The 17271-nt window shown below is 31.8% G+C and overlaps 4 protein-coding genes across 8 annotated transcripts; 2 read left to right on the top strand and 2 right to left on the bottom strand.

The window, feature by feature from the left end:
* Positions 1-17: 17 nt before the first annotated feature.
* LOC139993993 (NF-X1-type zinc finger protein NFXL1) lies at positions 18-3722 on the bottom strand. Its single transcript, XM_072016222.1, has 5 exons — positions 3602-3722; positions 3159-3470; positions 2963-3075; positions 1200-2880; positions 18-1090 (listed from the first exon to the last, which is right to left on the bottom strand). The coding sequence occupies exons 2-5, from the start codon at positions 3420-3422 to the stop codon at positions 662-664; spliced, it is 2487 nt and encodes an 828-aa protein (XP_071872323.1). The 5' UTR covers positions 3423-3470; positions 3602-3722; the 3' UTR covers positions 18-661.
* A 557-nt stretch (positions 3723-4279) lies between these two features.
* Positions 4280-5654, top strand: Pig-c (phosphatidylinositol glycan anchor biosynthesis class C). Its single transcript, XM_072016246.1, has one exon. The coding sequence runs from the start codon at positions 4280-4282 to the stop codon at positions 5096-5098; it is 819 nt and encodes a 272-aa protein (XP_071872347.1). The 3' UTR covers positions 5099-5654.
* On the bottom strand, positions 5367-12034 carry Nup205 (nuclear pore complex protein Nup205). 3 transcript variants are annotated; one of them, XM_072016211.1, is made up of 6 exons: positions 11880-12034; positions 11451-11614; positions 10647-11352; positions 9846-10571; positions 5827-9762; positions 5367-5732 (listed from the first exon to the last, which is right to left on the bottom strand). In XM_072016211.1, exons 1-6 carry the CDS (start codon positions 11887-11889, stop codon positions 5512-5514), a joined length of 5763 nt encoding a protein of 1920 aa, XP_071872312.1. In that variant the 5' UTR covers positions 11890-12034; the 3' UTR covers positions 5367-5511. The 3 variants fall into 3 exon arrangements, with proteins under 3 accessions (XP_071872312.1, XP_071872313.1, XP_071872314.1); XM_072016212.1 differs by having other exon boundaries at positions 5827-9753; XM_072016213.1 differs by having other exon boundaries at positions 9846-10541.
* Positions 12035-12277: 243 nt separating this feature from the next.
* On the top strand, positions 12278-17075 carry Stt3a (catalytic subunit 3A of the oligosaccharyltransferase complex). Of its 3 annotated transcripts, none has more exons than XM_072016229.1 (12): positions 12278-12416; positions 13268-13427; positions 13497-13664; positions 13723-13883; positions 13961-14350; positions 14424-14577; positions 14656-14894; positions 14977-15141; positions 15213-15401; positions 15474-15693; positions 15771-15959; positions 16040-17075. In XM_072016229.1, exons 2-12 carry the CDS (start codon positions 13331-13333, stop codon positions 16183-16185), a joined length of 2118 nt encoding a protein of 705 aa, XP_071872330.1. In that variant the 5' UTR covers positions 12278-12416; positions 13268-13330; the 3' UTR covers positions 16186-17075. The 3 variants fall into 3 exon arrangements, with proteins under 3 accessions (XP_071872330.1, XP_071872331.1, XP_071872332.1); XM_072016230.1 differs by having other exon boundaries at positions 12330-12528; XM_072016231.1 differs by having other exon boundaries at positions 12330-12535.
* Positions 17076-17271: the final 196 nt, after the last annotated feature.

Below are 17271 nucleotides of genomic sequence, written 5' to 3'. Positions count from 1 at the left end.
CATAAAAAAATAAACTGTAGATAAATAATTTTTAATAGTTTGATTACTTTATGTTACAGTAGTAAAGTTGATTTACGCCAAAACACTACATAATAAAATAAAAATCCAGTACAATATTAAATGTTCTCTTACAATTTTGCTAACCATTAGACATATAACATAGAAATTTACAAAATGTACATAATCAAAAATTCTTTGAGCTTTGTAATTCTATGGCACAAATATAGTTACAAGAAAGATTAGTTACAAGATAAATTATTGAAAGTCTCGGCATTAATTTATTAACCGTTTGAGTTCCAAGCAGCGCAATCGTGCTGTTTAGATTTTGTGTTGAAAACTCTTAGTACATTTGAACGCTACCGACGACTGACGGTATTTTGTATTTCATTATTATCTTCCCAATAATTTTTATTGAACAAAACTTGAAATATTTATAAACTATTAGTACGCATATATAATAATATAGATATATTTCATAAAGTAACAAATATGACGAGCGCTATTGCGCCGCTAGTTGCGCTGTTTGTTGATTTTTCGACTCAGTTTTTTCAATGACCCCTGGGACTCAAACGATTAAACTAGAATTAAATATATACTCTAGGTTCATAATGGGAATTACAGGTCATTGCAAACATACAGTTTAATATGTACATAATTTTGTTCACAATTGTTGAGCAGTCATGTAAAATATTACTATACCTATTATACATATTAAAATGCCTAAAATCCAATATTTTCTATAATTATTACATGTCTCATTTTGTAATTGTTTTTTATCGAATTTATCCTTTCCCTTGCGACGGGGTTTAAATTTTCGTTCAAATTTCTCTATTTCTTGTTGATTACGTATTTCTTCAGCTTGCCGCTTTTGTTCTAATAAAGCAGCTTCGGCTTGACGTTTTTCGTTTATTAGTTTAGCACAAATATCATCGCATTTTATACAAATTTCCTCTTTCTGCACTACGGAACAGATAAAATCTTTCTTAATGCGTCTGCACACGCAAAACAGCTTCACCTTCTTGGTGCATTCCTTTTCATTCTTGCATGGACCAGAATGACAATCATTTATACATCGATGTCCACAAGGATACTGAAATGGAACATAATTAGCACATTTAACATTATAGTACATTTACTAGTAATTATATATATAATATATAGACTGATTATTAATCTATGGTAATACATAATTTAATTACATTTTTGGGGCATTGATTCCCACATTTGAACAATTCATTACGTCTTTTAGCTTTAGCCGATGTTAATTCAGAACATCTATGATATAAAGTGCTTATACCACAATGGCATGAAATTTTAACTAATTGTTTGCAAGGGCTACATGGTGCAGGATGACAAGGTTCTGAGCATAAATGTGTGCATCCTTGTGGTCGTGGAAGTAAACATGGTTTTTCACACTCCATACACGGGGTACTATTCTTATTTTCTTCAGAAGATAGTATTTTATGACAAATCAATTCGCATGTATGATTCGTGCATAATAACATTTTCCCGCAAAATCTTCCGCAAGACGTAGGTCTAGCCATGTGACAAGGCCATGGACGCGTTTCATGTCCTCCTAAACATGTAACTTGTACAGAAACTTCACATGGTGGACATGGTAATGTTTTTAGCTGATAAGTTTCCTTTTGTATGTCCCATGGTCCTGCTGGTTGTGTCTTTATGTCATTTTTGCTCACCTTTAGCCACACTTTTGTGTGGCAAACAGCTACACAAGAATGACCACATCGTTTATATACCATGCTGCAAATCTTTTTGCAAGGTGGACAGTGACCTTGATGGCATTTGTGAGTTTCTCGTTTGAGATGATGACAAATCGGAGGTATTTTACATGGCTTATTGCAAGATGGTGGCTTGATCTTTTTTACCATGCCACATGGTACTGTTATCTTATTATATCCGCATCTACATTGAATAATGTCAGTTCGTGCGCACGGATAACAAGGGCCGCTATGACAAGGAGCAGCACATTTGTGTTTGCGGCAGTTTAAAACATTATCGCATACTTTTTCGCACACGTTATATGTGTTTTTAATCAAGCAGTCGCAGCACTTCTTATTACACGAATGTTTTCCGCATAACCGCATTTGCATGCACTTTTTATTGCAATGAAATTCTTTGCCACATGCAATTTCTTTCTGATAGCTGCCACATCTACACGATTTTGTGACTACCTCTAAACACTGCCCGCAACGATCTGTATGACATCTCATATTACAATAATGCGAACCGCAATCTAATAATTTTCCACATGTATCTCCACATGTGGGTAGCTGTTCTTGTTTGCAAGAAATAGAATAACGTTTTTTCCCACACGGACATGTTCTATTCTTCTCCAATGGACAGGGTCCACAGTCGCCAATTAAATGACACTTACTTTGACATATGTGAACATTACAAGAGAGAGGTCTGCCACAAATTTTATTACAAGTCCATAGACCTTCAGAGCATTGCTTTAATTCTTTGTTACTCTTACAGTGGCATTCTAGTGATAATATTTCTGGACAAGGAGGACATTCCCCTGAGTGACACACTTCTTTGCAAGTGTGTGAACATAACTTATACTCTTTGTTACATTCAGTACCACAACTCCATTCTTTGGCATTGCATCGTCGTTGTTGAGGCATCTGTTTGCCACAGTAGCATTTAATAGATACTGTCTTTGCACAAGGAGGACATGGTCCAGGATGGCAAAGCAAAACACATTTGTGACCACATTCTGGTTGCAGCAGTTTGTCGCATGTTTCTCCACAGGAATGTGGAATATTCCATGGACTATATGGGGGATCGATCGTTTTTTTACAAAAGCATTTATAATTACGAGGAATGTCATCTTGATTATATTCCATACGACATTTTGGACTAGAATAATATTCATATATAATATGTAAATGAATGTATTATCAATATACATATCTGCAGAACATTTTAAATTATTTCTTACCATGCCCATATTGATGTGATACCTTTCTCGCGTTTAACATTCAAACTATCCTGTATCCAATGCAAAATGCAAGGCATATGTAGGAAAGCAAAACACTTGTTACAATTCCAAATCTAGAACATTAACATAGATTGTAATACAAAATGTATAACAGAGTTTATATATCATAAGTTTATATAATTTTAAAAAAACATACTGAATCTGTTCTTTTTACAGTTGAAATACATATTAAACAAACAGCATTGCCAGATTGAAAAATATTAATTAAATATGATAAAATTTTTTCTGCGTCTGCCTCTTTGCCTTGATAGGCAGATATTACTTTTTCAACTATATTTTGTATATCCTCTTCATTTCTATCATCTTCTTCCTCACTCGAAGATTCTAGATAAGCATTTGCTTCTAAATGTTTGTTAATTGCTATTTTATTTTCTGCTTGAGCTTGTTTAAATTTCTGCATCTTTATTTAGAATTTTATTTTACTCATGAAATATGTAATAACTTTATCCTGTAATGATGAAACATAAAACTGTATACAGAGATACAATCAATGATGTTAATATTACAAAATATTAATTAATATTACAAAAATGGAAAAAGAACATATTTTTCATATATAAAATAATAATTTGTATTTACCTACGCATTCATTTAAGTGAAGAAATATTTAACATGTAAGTAGCATATCAATCCCGCGTGAACGATATATTTGAGAAAACAAATAAAGTATTTTTTTTTAAATGAATTACATTCGAGTTATTCAAAATAACTGCCATATTCTTGCCACGCATTTCTTTATTACACAGTTAAAATATACAAACAACTCGACGATACATTTATTGGTTATTTTGTGGAAAATAATAGCATAGATAGGAATCAATCATTAACGATGCAATCACTGATATCGTAAATTACATTTGATTGGTTAATTCAAACGAGATAAACGAATCTATCACTCAAAGAGATATGTTTTATGATTTAACGAATTCAGAAAGATTCGCACAGCGGTGTCTTCCAATAACCTCTTTTTACTAAAGTGTATGGTTTGATAGTCATAATGCTAAACAATTTACTCAATTTACCCAGTTTACTTAGAATTATAACCACATATGATTCAAAATTAATTCAAATTATATTTACTTTTTTGTAGTAAGTTATATGCAAAGCAAAAATCCAGCGAATAAGTTACGGAGGATATATGAAAATTTTAATCATCATATCATGATAGCACCAGATTCATGATATTTAATTAATGAAAATCAAATTTCATATTCTACGCGATTAAGATTCTGATAAAAATAAAGAGCAACATATATTATGACAGTAAAACTACAATGGCAGAAGAATTTATATGAAAATTATGGTCTACCGGATAATTATACGGATAGCTCATTCTTAGAACAATTACGCAAAATAAAACCAAATAATGTAACATTAATCGAAGCAATAACTTTCGGTGGCAGCATATGCATTCAGCTAAATATTGTCATTCTTTTTGTTATTATATTTATTTGGTTATACAATGAATGGGCCAGCCCTGATATCATATTTGTATTTGGTGTAATATTCACAATATTGGGTTATTTTACATATTGTTTGAAAGAGGCAAGTACTTTAATAGAGTTCACAAAACATGTTAGAACTGTATTGATTTTTCTTACATTTGGATATATTTTGTCACCTGTTTTGAAAACTTTAACGGATACCATCAGTACAGATACAATTTATGCCATGACAATATTAATGTTCTTAGTACATTTAATATTTAGTAAGTACGGTCCTTTACAGATCTCTTTGTCCGATTCTTTGTCCATAACATCTTCAATATTTGGTTCTTTAATGCTAGCATCCAGATTGGCATCTCCCTTACATGCCTTTTCTCTTCTCACTGTATCTGTTCTGTGTTTTGTTTTATTACCATTTTTAATGCATAAATTAACTAACAAAATACTGATCTCAAGTCTTTTAACATTAAATACATTATATTTTCTTCTACTAGTTTCACAAACTCTTTCTTATGTATTTATTGCAACTATAGTATTTTTACATTTTATTTGCCCTTATTGGTATGTAAGATGCCAGAAGTATAAGGATAATATTTATGGGCCATGGGATGAGGCTGTTATTACTTCTTAGAAAATATTTAATATATTTTCTTCTACTTATTGTAATATATGGAATTGTAAATTTAAAAAAAAGGCATATTATAAATATTTATTATTAATACACAACATAATTTTAATATAGCAATAAAACATAACTATGAAAATGTATTTTACATATATATTATTGTGCTTAACAAAATTGTATTTCAAAATGATGTACATCAACAATTTTCTAAATGTTCAATTATAATTCGAGAATGTTAATTAATAAAAGCATGAAGGTACTTTTTTAAAGTAAATTGTATTTCTATATAAATCATTTATTGATAATTTGTATCTGTCGAATTATTATAATAAATACTGTCTACAAAAGTTTTGGCAGGTGTTCGTAAATACACAGATTTGTAAAAAAATATGTTATAAATTCGAATTATAGACTGGATGTTATTGTACAATTATAAACTGTAATAGCCTTTTAATTCTTCTAACAAGGGCTTCAACAAAGCTGTGATCCACCGTATTTTTTGCATATTCGTTATGTGTATCTAATAATTGTGTAATAAAGTTATCTGTAAATGTAGAAACAAGACCTTGTTTTAATTCCATTAGAGTTTCTGAAGATGCTTTCCATGCTACCATATCTTCATCTATACCTGCTGGAGATACTAAAACAGAAAAATTTTAAATATTTCATTTAATATTTACTTAATATTTGAAGAATCATTAATTATATTGTACCATTAATAGATGTCATATTACCTTGCATTCGGCTGTACCGTGACATTACTTGTATCATATAGAAATCCAAATGGCTCCACAGAATATATAATGCGTGTTCTATTATTAAAGAACAATACTTTATAGTTTGACGTTTTTCTTTCACCCACCGATTCAATCGCTGTTCCACTATTATTCGTTGTTTTTGCACATCGAGTTCCGCTTCCTCTTCGGACATATACTCTTTCAATTCGGTTGTACTCATTTCTCCTATCATTGCCGACTTGCTAATGAGAGTATCAATGTGAGGTAATTCGGTGTGCAATAAATTCGTAACAGATACAAGTTGATCAACGATCGTTCCTAAATGTACTCCGCCAGAAGTGTCTTTCATTCTGTTTTCCCTTCCTCCTGGTTTCAGTGTTAAATGAGGCTCAAACAGCACATTCCTTATTTTTTGATCCATTCTACTATGTTGCATCTGATTACGAGTGTATAGCATAATATTTGCAACTATTTGTACGCAAGAAATATGTTGCTGGTTTGCTTCTGTTTTCTCGTGGCATAAACGAACAGGAGCGGGCTGTAATTGAAATTTATACAACAGCGACAGCATTAATCTTTGTAATTCATACAAATGAGCACGAAGTTCTCTCATGCCACTAATGTCTCCTAATTTACAGTCGTCGAATTCAGATCTAGCCAATTCGTCATCTACCAGTTTATACATATCAATATTTGCAGATCGGGATATTACACCTGTAAGACAGGCGATCTCTTTCAAGAAAAGTGTATTCGCTTTTGAAAAGGCATTTTGTAGTATTATTTTGACAATATCCCCGTGGCTCTGTAGAAAGCCACAAACTTGTATGGCACACGACTGGTTTTCTGTTCCCAGAGTAGTAAGCAGAGCATCGCAAAGGTACAAAGCTGGCAAGAAGATTTGCTGATAACGCTGACCAATGGAGGGTATGAAAGAATAGTCACCTCCTTCAAATCCTATGTGAACATCGGGATGTCGATCAAATACAATCATATTTGACATACATGATAAGATCCTATTTTCTAAAAGACTCTCAGCACCCAATCTTGTAGAGGCCATTCTACAAAATGTTGCCATTTTTGCTTCATACAAGTATAGTGGTCTTAACGTCTCAGGTTCGGGTTGTAGCATACACCGTAACATATTATCAGATTCTAAAAGACTGTCTATCATGTGCTTTAAATATCCTCTGCTAGCTAAATAAATGATCCAAGCATTGTCGTAATCTAGCTCCAAGATTTTGTCTAGACAGGACAATGCTAACATTTTACAAACGTCATGACCACCTGAACAATTATGGCATAAAATGTCCATCAATTTATTTCCAAAGCTATTTATCACTTGTATCGTCGCGTAACGATGAGAACGTTCTTGAACAGGCATTACTCTGTTCACTGAACTATCTAATTGACTAACGTACATTAAATCAATGATGTTCGTACTTTCTGATTTTTCTAAACCGACCACACAGAGGAAATTTAGCAATGCTGCATATAAATGGGTTATTACTTTCTGTGAGGAAGCTCCTGCGTTCAAGATCCATTGCAGAATATGACTCAATATGATCTTCATCATCGTTGTATTCGAAGGCGACGAAGGAAATGATTCGTTATCTATTTGCGTGAGGAAACTGTTTCGCAAATGTACCAGTAACATCAGAACTGTTCCAGATACTAAAGTCTTTATCTCGCTTAAAGCTTCGCAAGACGTCATTTTCTGTAACAAATCGTGGGATAGATTTAACAGCAGATTTTGTTTCTGTGGTGTAGGAAGTTGTTGATTCGTTGCAACACAGAACAGTATTTCTGTTGTTTGACACCAGCCCTCTACGAATTTGACAGTGGCATAAGATAAAAGCTTTGTTTGATTCTTTTTCAAAGCGTATGTCAAAATTTTTTGTACTTCTTGTTGCATGAGATTGCGCTGAGTCGCTGTTGCACTACTTTGAGTAACAGCCAATTCTTCTGTGATAAGAGAATGTAGCTTTCTTATGTCTATAAGTCGAGGGCCTCCTATCAATGTAACTGGAACGCTACATCGTCCTAAAACCATCTCTACTTGTGATGGATCAAAAAAATCTAGAGATAATGGTGATTCCAATTGAAGCTGAAATTCGATATAATGCAGAAGATCCATTAGAAGTTTCTGTGATGGCACAATTTGCCCTTGTTCTTGACCAAAGTTTCCAACTAATCGTTGAACCAGAGAATTTTGTAAGCTTCCACCAGCGACACGTAATTCAATTGCGGCTATCTTTAATAACCACGACATACAACCAAGCTCTGTTGCTTTGTTCTGTCCCTCAAATGGTAATTTCGTGAGATGTCTTTGTACGAAGTCTTGATTTACGCTAGTTCGCAAAAATCTCAATACAGGAACAGATGTCTTGTTATTTACAGCTAACGTATGAAGGAAACAATAGCAAGCTTCTGTTATTTTGTCACGGCCACGTTCAAGAGACTGCTCTAAAATTCCTAATATTGAATGCAGACATGTTCGTGGGAAGCCCAGAATACCAGGTTGCTGTAGAACGGTTTTTCTAATATCTTTGGTAATCTCAAATCCTAACAGGTAGTGAGAAAGATTTGGTGTAGGTCGTATAATACTTTGCATCATCAAAAGCAAAATACGTTCTTTGCAGCTACCAGTATACTGCTTTTCGTTTTCCGTATCTTCATCGAAAGTTGTATCTGCATCTAAGCATTCCACGAAACCGTGCCTGATATTTGTGGCTAAAGTAGGAGTAGCTGTAAACGTAGAAAGCAATTCGGAATCTGCTCCTGGTTCGTTGGTCACTTCATGAATAACTCCGACAGCATGAAACGCGTGTTGTGGAAGCCAAGAACTATATGAAACATATTTAGCAACATTGATCATATAATCAGGCTTTTTGGACTGTGGATCCACCTCTAAAAGTAATCTTGATAGTCCGGTCAAAATTTTGTTTATCGATTTTGCAGCGGCTAATTGAGCCATATAGTTGTGCTGCGTTTTTAATCCTCTTTCCAATATTTCCAAACAATACAATGTGCCGTTTTCAAGATTCTTTTTAGCAGGAAACTGTTCATAAGTATCAAAATGAGTACAACCTTTATCAAGAATATATAGTATAACATGAAGTAATTCGGATTTGGAATGTAATTGGGTCATTATATGATAACCAGGAGCAGAATTAACTATTGTAACTTCTCCGTTCTGGAGCTCCATCTTGCATCCAATGAAATCTTCTACAGCTGGTTCATATTGTTTAATAAGCTTTGAAAATATTTTTAAACAAGCTTCTGCAACTTCCCATTTTTCTCCTGGGTTCTTGTATGACCGTGTATGAAATTTTAAAAAGACAGTATTAATAATAAAATGTAAATACGGATCAAAGCCCGGATTACGCTGCCCCATTCCTAATAGTCGTAATACAGGAAAATCAGTAAGAACGTCTAAAAGTTCTAACATTGCTCGTGTTAATGGATATCTTTCATTCTTTGATTCAACCTCCTCTAATTCACTTTGAACTCCTCTTGGTTGATAGCTGCTTATAGTTGGTATAGTTGAAAGTATTTGCGCAGCCTCCAAACTTTGCCATACGGTGGATGAACTTTCGGGTGATCTAGCTAACGCAGCGAGTGTTCGTATCAAAACACTCTTCAGCGGAATCGGTATTCCACAACTGACTAAACCGATTAAAGATGGTAATACTTTCCACCCTGGATGATCGCATATTGCTATCCTTGATATTTCGTCGTTTTTTGCGATTACTTGAACGACCAATAGCACTGCTTCAAGACCTTTACTTTCTTCGGGTGTAATGCCTTTGGGATGGCTCCTTTGTCGATAAACAGTGTCTTGACTGGGAGGTAGTTCTTTCCTAAGATTATCATAGTACTGGCTTAGAGATTTAAAAAAGTGATCCCATGAAATTGTTGTTGATCCTGAAGATCCTATGAAATTTTTTTACTTTTCAATATTCCTTTTATTGATTCAATAAAAACAATAATATATTTTTGAAATACAAATTACTTACCATTTGGTTTAAGAAAATTGAATGCTTGCCGTGCTGCTTGTGTAGAAGATGCAAGAGATGCGATCATTTTAAGATATGGAACAAATAATCCCGCCGGTAATATTTCACCAGCAAGGCGTACAAATTTAAAAAGAGCAACTTGTCTAGATGGCAAGCGATTAATGTATGTAGTAGCAGATGCGTGCGTAGAATCATGACTGGAGTGATGACACCAATAGTCCATAACTAATTCCAGTTTCAAAGGGTCTTCTTTATACAATTCCGCCACAGTTAACATTAGATATTCAAAATGATTATCTAGATTCAAGGGTGGTTTGATACCCTCTTGCTGGTATGCCTGAATCAAACGCATAGATTCGTCCACTCGACTCCGTAGATCCTTAACTTTTAAGGGCATCAATAATATAAAATCGGAGATAAGAGAGTGGAAATAACGGATATAAAATTCTTCGTAATATATGCTCTTGTTTCTAAATAATAATTCAGCCATAAAGTGAAAACATTTATTTGTTAAAGCTGCTTCCAGTAGTCTCTCATCTTCAATAGTAATATTCAAGACCTGTACGTTAGCTGTAGTTTTTATTGTTGTGAGAGCAACTGCAAAAGCAAATTGTATAAGTCCGCGTAATTTAGCACACTCCCAATTGATGTTCATTGATATTAATTTTTGATATAGTTCGTCGTGTGCTCCTCTTTCTGCAATTAATGGCATAGAATTGATCAATTCTGAAATAAAAAACTCTATATAATATGACAAATCACAACACAAAATTTATATTTATAGTCGATTAAAGAATATACCTTCACCATTTTCATGACTATGTAACGAGCTAAAATTGGTGGCATTTAATACACTCATTATAATAGCAAGCGTAACTTTATCTATACCACCTTCATATGTTTCATCAATTTGTTTCGTTTGTAATAAAGATAGTAAACGAAATAAGATTGGATTTGGTAATGAAGATTGTGCAGACCATAAATATAATATATCTGCTAAATCTTGTCTAGAATCATTGTAAAGTTTCATGACCATGTATCGATGCTTTGATCCACCTAATGCCCGATTTTTTTCTAGTAGGTCTTGCTCCTTCACAGGATCCATTTTTTCTAACAATGATAAAATCCTATCTAATAAACCATCTTCTTGTAATTTATTTGTATATTCCGTAATATGTCTCAGAAGAGCTATTGGGGCATCAATATTCCAACTATGTCCCATTCTTGCCTGTATAAGCATTCTTAAAGTTGATGTAAGGGCTTTCTTTCCATCATAATATAATAAAATAGCTGTTAATCCTCTAGGTAAACCAGGGTGATGAGGCATTTGTAGTTGAGCAGTACATAAAAGATCTAATGCCATGAACTCATTAAGTTCATACATGTCTGATATAATAAGGGTTTCATCGACCAATTCTTTTGACAACAACTGATGTCCTAAACCAGGAAGTGTAATACCATCTGTTGCTCCCTTTGTTATTTCTTCTCTGCTGTTCACATTTTGCGGCTGCAATAGAATATATCTTAAACCATATATTATGCAAATTTGTAATATTTTTGTTGTCTCACATAATCTTAAATACATGATATCATATAATCACTTACAGGATTTTTTAAAAGAGTTAAAAAATTTTGCCTATGGTTACGTAAAGCTTCTGTAAATTCAGGATATTGAAGGTCATAAGTTGTTGGAGAAGAAGTAATATACCGTTCCACAAGACTCTGTAGTTCCTTGTAAGGCGTCCACATATCCTGTGTAATTTCCTTTTCTATAAAATTCATAAAATAACATTTTGTTAACAATTTATATGATTATTCAGAATAATATAAAAAATAAAAAAGAATATATATATAATTGATTAAAAATATTTTTCTAAGGCTATATAACACTATAATAAAATGCTAAAATATAGGAATTGTTGCATTATGTTAAAAGGAATATAGTTCAAATATCTATTAATCATTTATACGATGCAGGTTAGATTTTTCATATGACGTTAAAGATATAGATCAATCATATAAATTAAAAATTACCTTCGGCCATTTTGTTACGGTAAATAAAATGTTATAAAAGTACAAATTTGGCGGAACAAAATATAGTACTTAAATATAATGAAAGGAAAGAAATCTCGTGCAACATAATACAAATACCGGTCCTCTGGCGGGAACGATAGATTTATTGATAATCATAAACCATTGAACAACTATACACGAGATACAATTGCTATAAACATATCTTATTTTTAAAAATTACACCAGAGAACGTATTCACATTAAAATATTTTTTTATTTTTATCTTGGAAGTTTAATTTATCGCTCAGTATTTAACTTATAATAATCTATAATCAATGTTTATTTGAACAAAGAATAGTTTTAATTCTTTCTTTCTATAACGTACTTATATACACGAATACCAAATAATTTGCTTGGCCTTATTTCGATTGTAGGTAGCGCAACTAGAAGCTGACTTTAATCTATGCCTTTTCTTTCCAGTCGCGATGTTTCTCAGTTAGTAATTTAAATGACGTTGTTATTTTATTACTTTTCTTGTATTGTAAAATTCGTAAATTCGTAAGTTCACATCACGGTTTACGTAACAAATATAAAACTACATAAATGTACGATGCGGAACGATTAGATATGTGATATAAAATATACATATGTCACCGGCCGGTAATTTTGTGTACGTGGTCAGTTAGTGAGGAAAACTATCATTTGAATTCATGTAGTTCATTTAGCATGTAATCGCTATTTTTTTGCTGAGGCAATATGTTTATTATTTCATTCATTTATCTCTTAATCGCGTACGTTCGATATTTTCTATTCTACTATTTCTTTTCTATGGAGTATCATAACCTATTGCTGACATTGACAAACGCCATGTGTTTTTCGTTATAGCTTTTATTGATATGATAACTAGGGTGCCTTAGGATTTAACGGCCGAGATTCGTCAGTGTAATCTATGGGTATATTCAAGCAAAAAATATTATATAAGCATAATTTATTTAAAACTTTATTAAAAAGTTATAATAAAAATACTTAATATAATAGGAACAGTAATAAATTTGTAGTTACAATGCTGTAAAACAAGAATAAGTATAGATTAGATAAGTATAAGACTCATTTTGATTTTACTTCATCTTAATGTGAACCAATAAACGTTTTATATTATTTTATCACATGTATCAATATTACTTGTTCAATATATTCTTTTTCCTGAAGTTGTTTTTTGTTTCAATATAAAAATATATTGACAAAGTTTGGCTGTTGAACATTGAGACATCCTGTATAATAATGCATTGAAGATTTTAACATATAATTTTTTTAACTATTTACCTGCTTTCCGCATGTGATACAAATGTAGTTTTTATCATAAATAAATAAATATAATATCAGTATGAATGATAGTACATTTTTTATAGGTAAATTTTATAAAGGTGGTGTTTTAATTATTTAAGAGAGTAACACCTCATAGCCTCATCAATATGGTTACATTGATGAAGACAAGAGGTTTACGTATGTCTGCACAGAAGCAAGAGACTCTTTTGAAATTGACTGCGTTATCTCTTGCAGCAATTTTATGTAAGTTTCCTAAATTAAAATAAGAAGAATTCTTGTAATATTCTAAGTAAATGTAATCTTTTTTTATAGCTTTCGCAACAAGATTGTTCTCTGTCTTAAGATTCGAGAGTGTTATCCATGAATTTGATCCATATTTTAATTATCGCACAACAAAGTATTTAGCAGAAAATGGGTTTTATAGTTTTCATAATTGGTTTGATGATCGTGTTTGGTATCCTCTTGGGAGGATAATTGGAGGTATGTTCCTCTGTATTAATTTTTAATCATAATATACTTTAATCGTTAATTATTTCAGGAACAATATATCCAGGATTAATGATAACATCAGCAGCATTATATCGTCTTTCATGGTTATTAAATATTACCTTAGATATACGTACTATTTGTGTCTTCCTAGCTCCATTATTTTCTAGTTTGACAACAATTATTACTTACTTACTTACCAAAGAATTGAAGGTAAAAATATATTCAATATATATGTAGTATTTTTAGTATAATAGACAAAAATATATTACATCATGTATGATTTTAAGGATTCTGCATCAGGATTGTTTGCTGCAGCTATGATAGCAATTGTACCTGGTTATATATCACGATCAGTGGCAGGATCTTATGATAATGAAGGCATAGCTATTTTTTGTATGTTATTTACATATTACATGTGGATCAAAGCAGTTAAAACTGGAGCAATTTGTTGGGCAACATGTGCTGCTCTTGCATATTTTTATATGGTGTCTTCTTGGGGTGGCTATGTATTCCTAATTAATCTAATTCCTTTACATGTATTAACTTTAATGGTGACTGGCAGGTTTTCTCATAGAATATACATTGCATACAGTATTGTATATTGTTTGGGAACAATTTTATCTATGCAAATATCTTTTGTTGGTTTTCAACCTGTTCAGAGCTCTGAACACATGCTTGTAAGTATAAAATATAGTATCTCTGTTTTGTAGAAAATACTCTCTAGACAAAATTAATTTATATTTTGTACAGGCATTGGGAGTTTTTGGACTTTGTCAGATTCACGCTCTAGTTGATTATCTGCGTAGTAAAATGTCACAAGATGACTTTGAAATATTATTCCGTGGTCTTGTCATTTCTGTAGTTACTATTTCATTTGTATTAGGTGTTATCTTAACTATTACAGGTATATACAATAATGATAATACATTTCTTTGTATTATAAAGAACATTTATTAATTTTTTAATCATCCTAAATTGCAAGGAAAAATATCTCCATGGACTGGTCGCTTTTATTCTCTTTTGGACCCGTCCTATGCAAAGAATCACATACCAATAATTGCGTCTGTTTCGGAACATCAACCAACATCATGGAGCTCTTTTTACTTCGATCTTCAGATTTTAGTATTTCTATTTCCCTCGGGTCTATACTTCTGTTTTTCAAAGTTAACAGATTCAAATATTTTCCTCATCTTGTATGGAGTTACAAGTCTATATTTTGCTGTGAGTAAAAAGTTTTCATTAAAAATTCGTTAAAAATTGATGTCGAAAATTCGAAAAAGCACTTAAATTTTAAACTATACAGGGTGTAATGGTTCGATTAATGTTGGTTCTGGCTCCAGTAATGTGTATTCTGGGTGGCATTGGAGCTTCCTCTTTACTTGTCACTTATATGAAACAAGTAGAAAGAGGAAAAGTTACAGATAAAAAGTCGAAAAAGTTTGAAAGTAATTATATACTCAGAAGTGAGGTAATTACAATGAACATCTTTTCTTAACTTTCATTTTTTACGAAATTTTATATTGACATATTGATTTGCAGATTGCCACACTCTTTATAACAGTAATGTGTATTCTCTTCTTTTCGTATACCATCCACTGTACGTGGGTTACAGCAGAAGCTTATAGTTCGCCTAGTATTGTGTTATCGGCGCGTTCTCCAGATGGTGGTCGCATGATCTTTGATGATTTTAGAGAAGCGTATTATTGGTTACGGATGAATACGCCAGAAGTAATTTTATAACTCTGCCTAGACAATTTCCTGTTGATTTGCAACATTTAAAATTACGTTTCTTAACTGCAGAATGCCAAAGTAATGTCTTGGTGGGATTATGGATACCAGATCACGGCGATGGCAAATCGTACCATTTTAGTAGACAACAATACATGGAACAATACTCACATATCAAGAGTCGGCCAAGCAATGGCAAGCTCTGAGGAAAAAGCTTACGAAATAATGAGAGAACTAGATGTTAATTATGTTCTTGTTATTTTTGGTGGACTTACAGGCTACTCGTCGGATGGTATTACAATTAATATATAAACCTAAATAAAGCTATAACTTAAAATTGTCTAAGAACTTGTTCAATTATGATTTCAGACATTAATAAGTTCCTATGGATGGTGCGTATTGGCGGAAGCACTGAAAAAGGAAAATCTATAACAGAGTGGGATTATTATAACTCTGCAGGAGAATTCCGAGTTGACAAAGAAGGTTCTCCAATTTTGCTCAATTGTCTTATGTATAAAATGTGTTATTACAGATTCGGTCAAGTTTATACAGAAGGGGGTAAGTTTTTTATTATGACATGAATATAATTTATACTAGTTTAAAATAAATACAATTTGAATAATTTTATGATTAAACAGGCAAACCCTCTGGATATGATAGAGTTAGGAACATGGAAATTGGTAATAAAGACTTTGAACTAGACATGTTAGAAGAAGCTTACACTACAGAACATTGGCTTGTACGAATTTATAAAGTGAAAGATTTAAGAAACAGAGGAATTTAAAAAAGATATGGACTAATAAGAAAAAAATATTATCACATCTCTGTAAACTGTTTCATAATTTCACTTGCTTATAAGTTTTATAATTGTCTATGAGATATTAACATGGCACTAAATACAGAATTACAACTTCCATTAAATAGTGTAATTGAAACTTTTATAAAAAATATACTCAGGCCTCATTATATACATACATTATTTTAGTAAATATAGTTATATCAATTTATGAAATAACTTTGGAAGTAATCTTTATAATAATCGAAAAGAATCCAGCAGCATATTTATTTTAATAGCGTTTATAAGAACGTAATATTATCTGTAACTTAAAGAATATATATATTCAGGGTATAGTTTATCAAGTTGAGTATTCTTAGAGAAGCATTTATTTTAAACGTTAAATTATTAAACGATCCCTGTGTTCAAAGATAATGATTATCTTCGTAATTGCTTCCTACATACACATAAGTAATTACGTTTAATAAAATGACTAAATTTAATAAAATATGTAATTTTATTACTTATACTTACTGAGAATTAATAGGATAAAGATTTATTATGCCATTAATCATGTGTTCATATGGAGAATAAATTTGCATTAAAGAAGATTTCTTTTATAACCAAGGTATATATATATATATCATAAACTCAAAACCTGTCAGAAACATCAGTAGTAGTATACGGTGTAAAATAGTATCAATTGATTATAAAGTGATTTCGAATTATGATGCATGTATATATATATATATATATATGAACATATGTATATTAGGAATACGTACCAATTTATCATCCATATGCTTTAGAAACGCATGCCTTATATCGTATGTTTTGTGGATGTGTATGGAAATATGTGATTTTCTGGTGAAGATGGAAATAAATGTAAACAGACAACATTTGTTTTTCATACATACATTTTATTCGATATATTTTACAGATTGTAAAACCATTAAAACTTAAAGATTATGAAACTCCTGAACGATAAGTGTCTTTTGTTTCAGAAATATCGAGTCATCTATGTGAATTAATATGAATTGCAATGTTTATACAATTACCATAATTGTTACTCTTAGCAATATGGTTAATTTAAAA

This window comes from Bombus fervidus, chromosome 14 (assembly GCF_041682495.2).
Source record: "Bombus fervidus isolate BK054 chromosome 14, iyBomFerv1, whole genome shotgun sequence".
Taxonomy (NCBI): domain Eukaryota; kingdom Metazoa; phylum Arthropoda; class Insecta; order Hymenoptera; family Apidae; genus Bombus; species Bombus fervidus.
Note: the sequence above shows the minus strand (reverse complement) of the source record. Positions and strands in the feature narration are given on the sequence as shown.

Excerpts from the sequence above, each read along its gene's own strand:
- LOC139993993 (XM_072016222.1), bottom strand. The coding sequence starts at position 3,422 with ATGCAGAAATTTAAACAAGCTCAAGCAGAAAATAAAATAGCAATTAAC. Across the intron at positions 3,076-3,158 it reads CTGTAAAAAGAACAGATTCA|ATTTGGAATTGTAACAAGTG; the intron begins GTATGTTTTTTT and ends TTAATGTTCTAG. Across the intron at positions 1,091-1,199 it reads GGAATCAATGCCCCAAAAAT|TATCCTTGTGGACATCGATG; the intron begins GTAATTAAATTA and ends GTTCCATTTCAG.
- Pig-c (XM_072016246.1), top strand. The coding sequence starts at position 4,280 with ATGACAGTAAAACTACAATGGCAGAAGAATTTATATGAAAATTATGGT.
- Nup205 (XM_072016211.1), bottom strand. Across the intron at positions 11,353-11,450 it reads TAACTCTTTTAAAAAATCCT|CCGCAAAATGTGAACAGCAG; the intron begins GTAAGTGATTAT and ends ATTCTATTGCAG. Across the intron at positions 10,572-10,646 it reads TAGTCATGAAAATGGTGAAG|AATTGATCAATTCTATGCCA; the intron begins GTATATTCTTTA and ends TTTTTATTTCAG.
- Stt3a (XM_072016229.1), top strand. The coding sequence starts at position 13,331 with ATGGTTACATTGATGAAGACAAGAGGTTTACGTATGTCTGCACAGAAG. Across the intron at positions 15,142-15,212 it reads ATTATATACTCAGAAGTGAG|ATTGCCACACTCTTTATAAC; the intron begins GTAATTACAATG and ends ATTGATTTGCAG. Across the intron at positions 15,694-15,770 it reads TACAGGCTACTCGTCGGATG|ACATTAATAAGTTCCTATGG; the intron begins GTATTACAATTA and ends TTATGATTTCAG.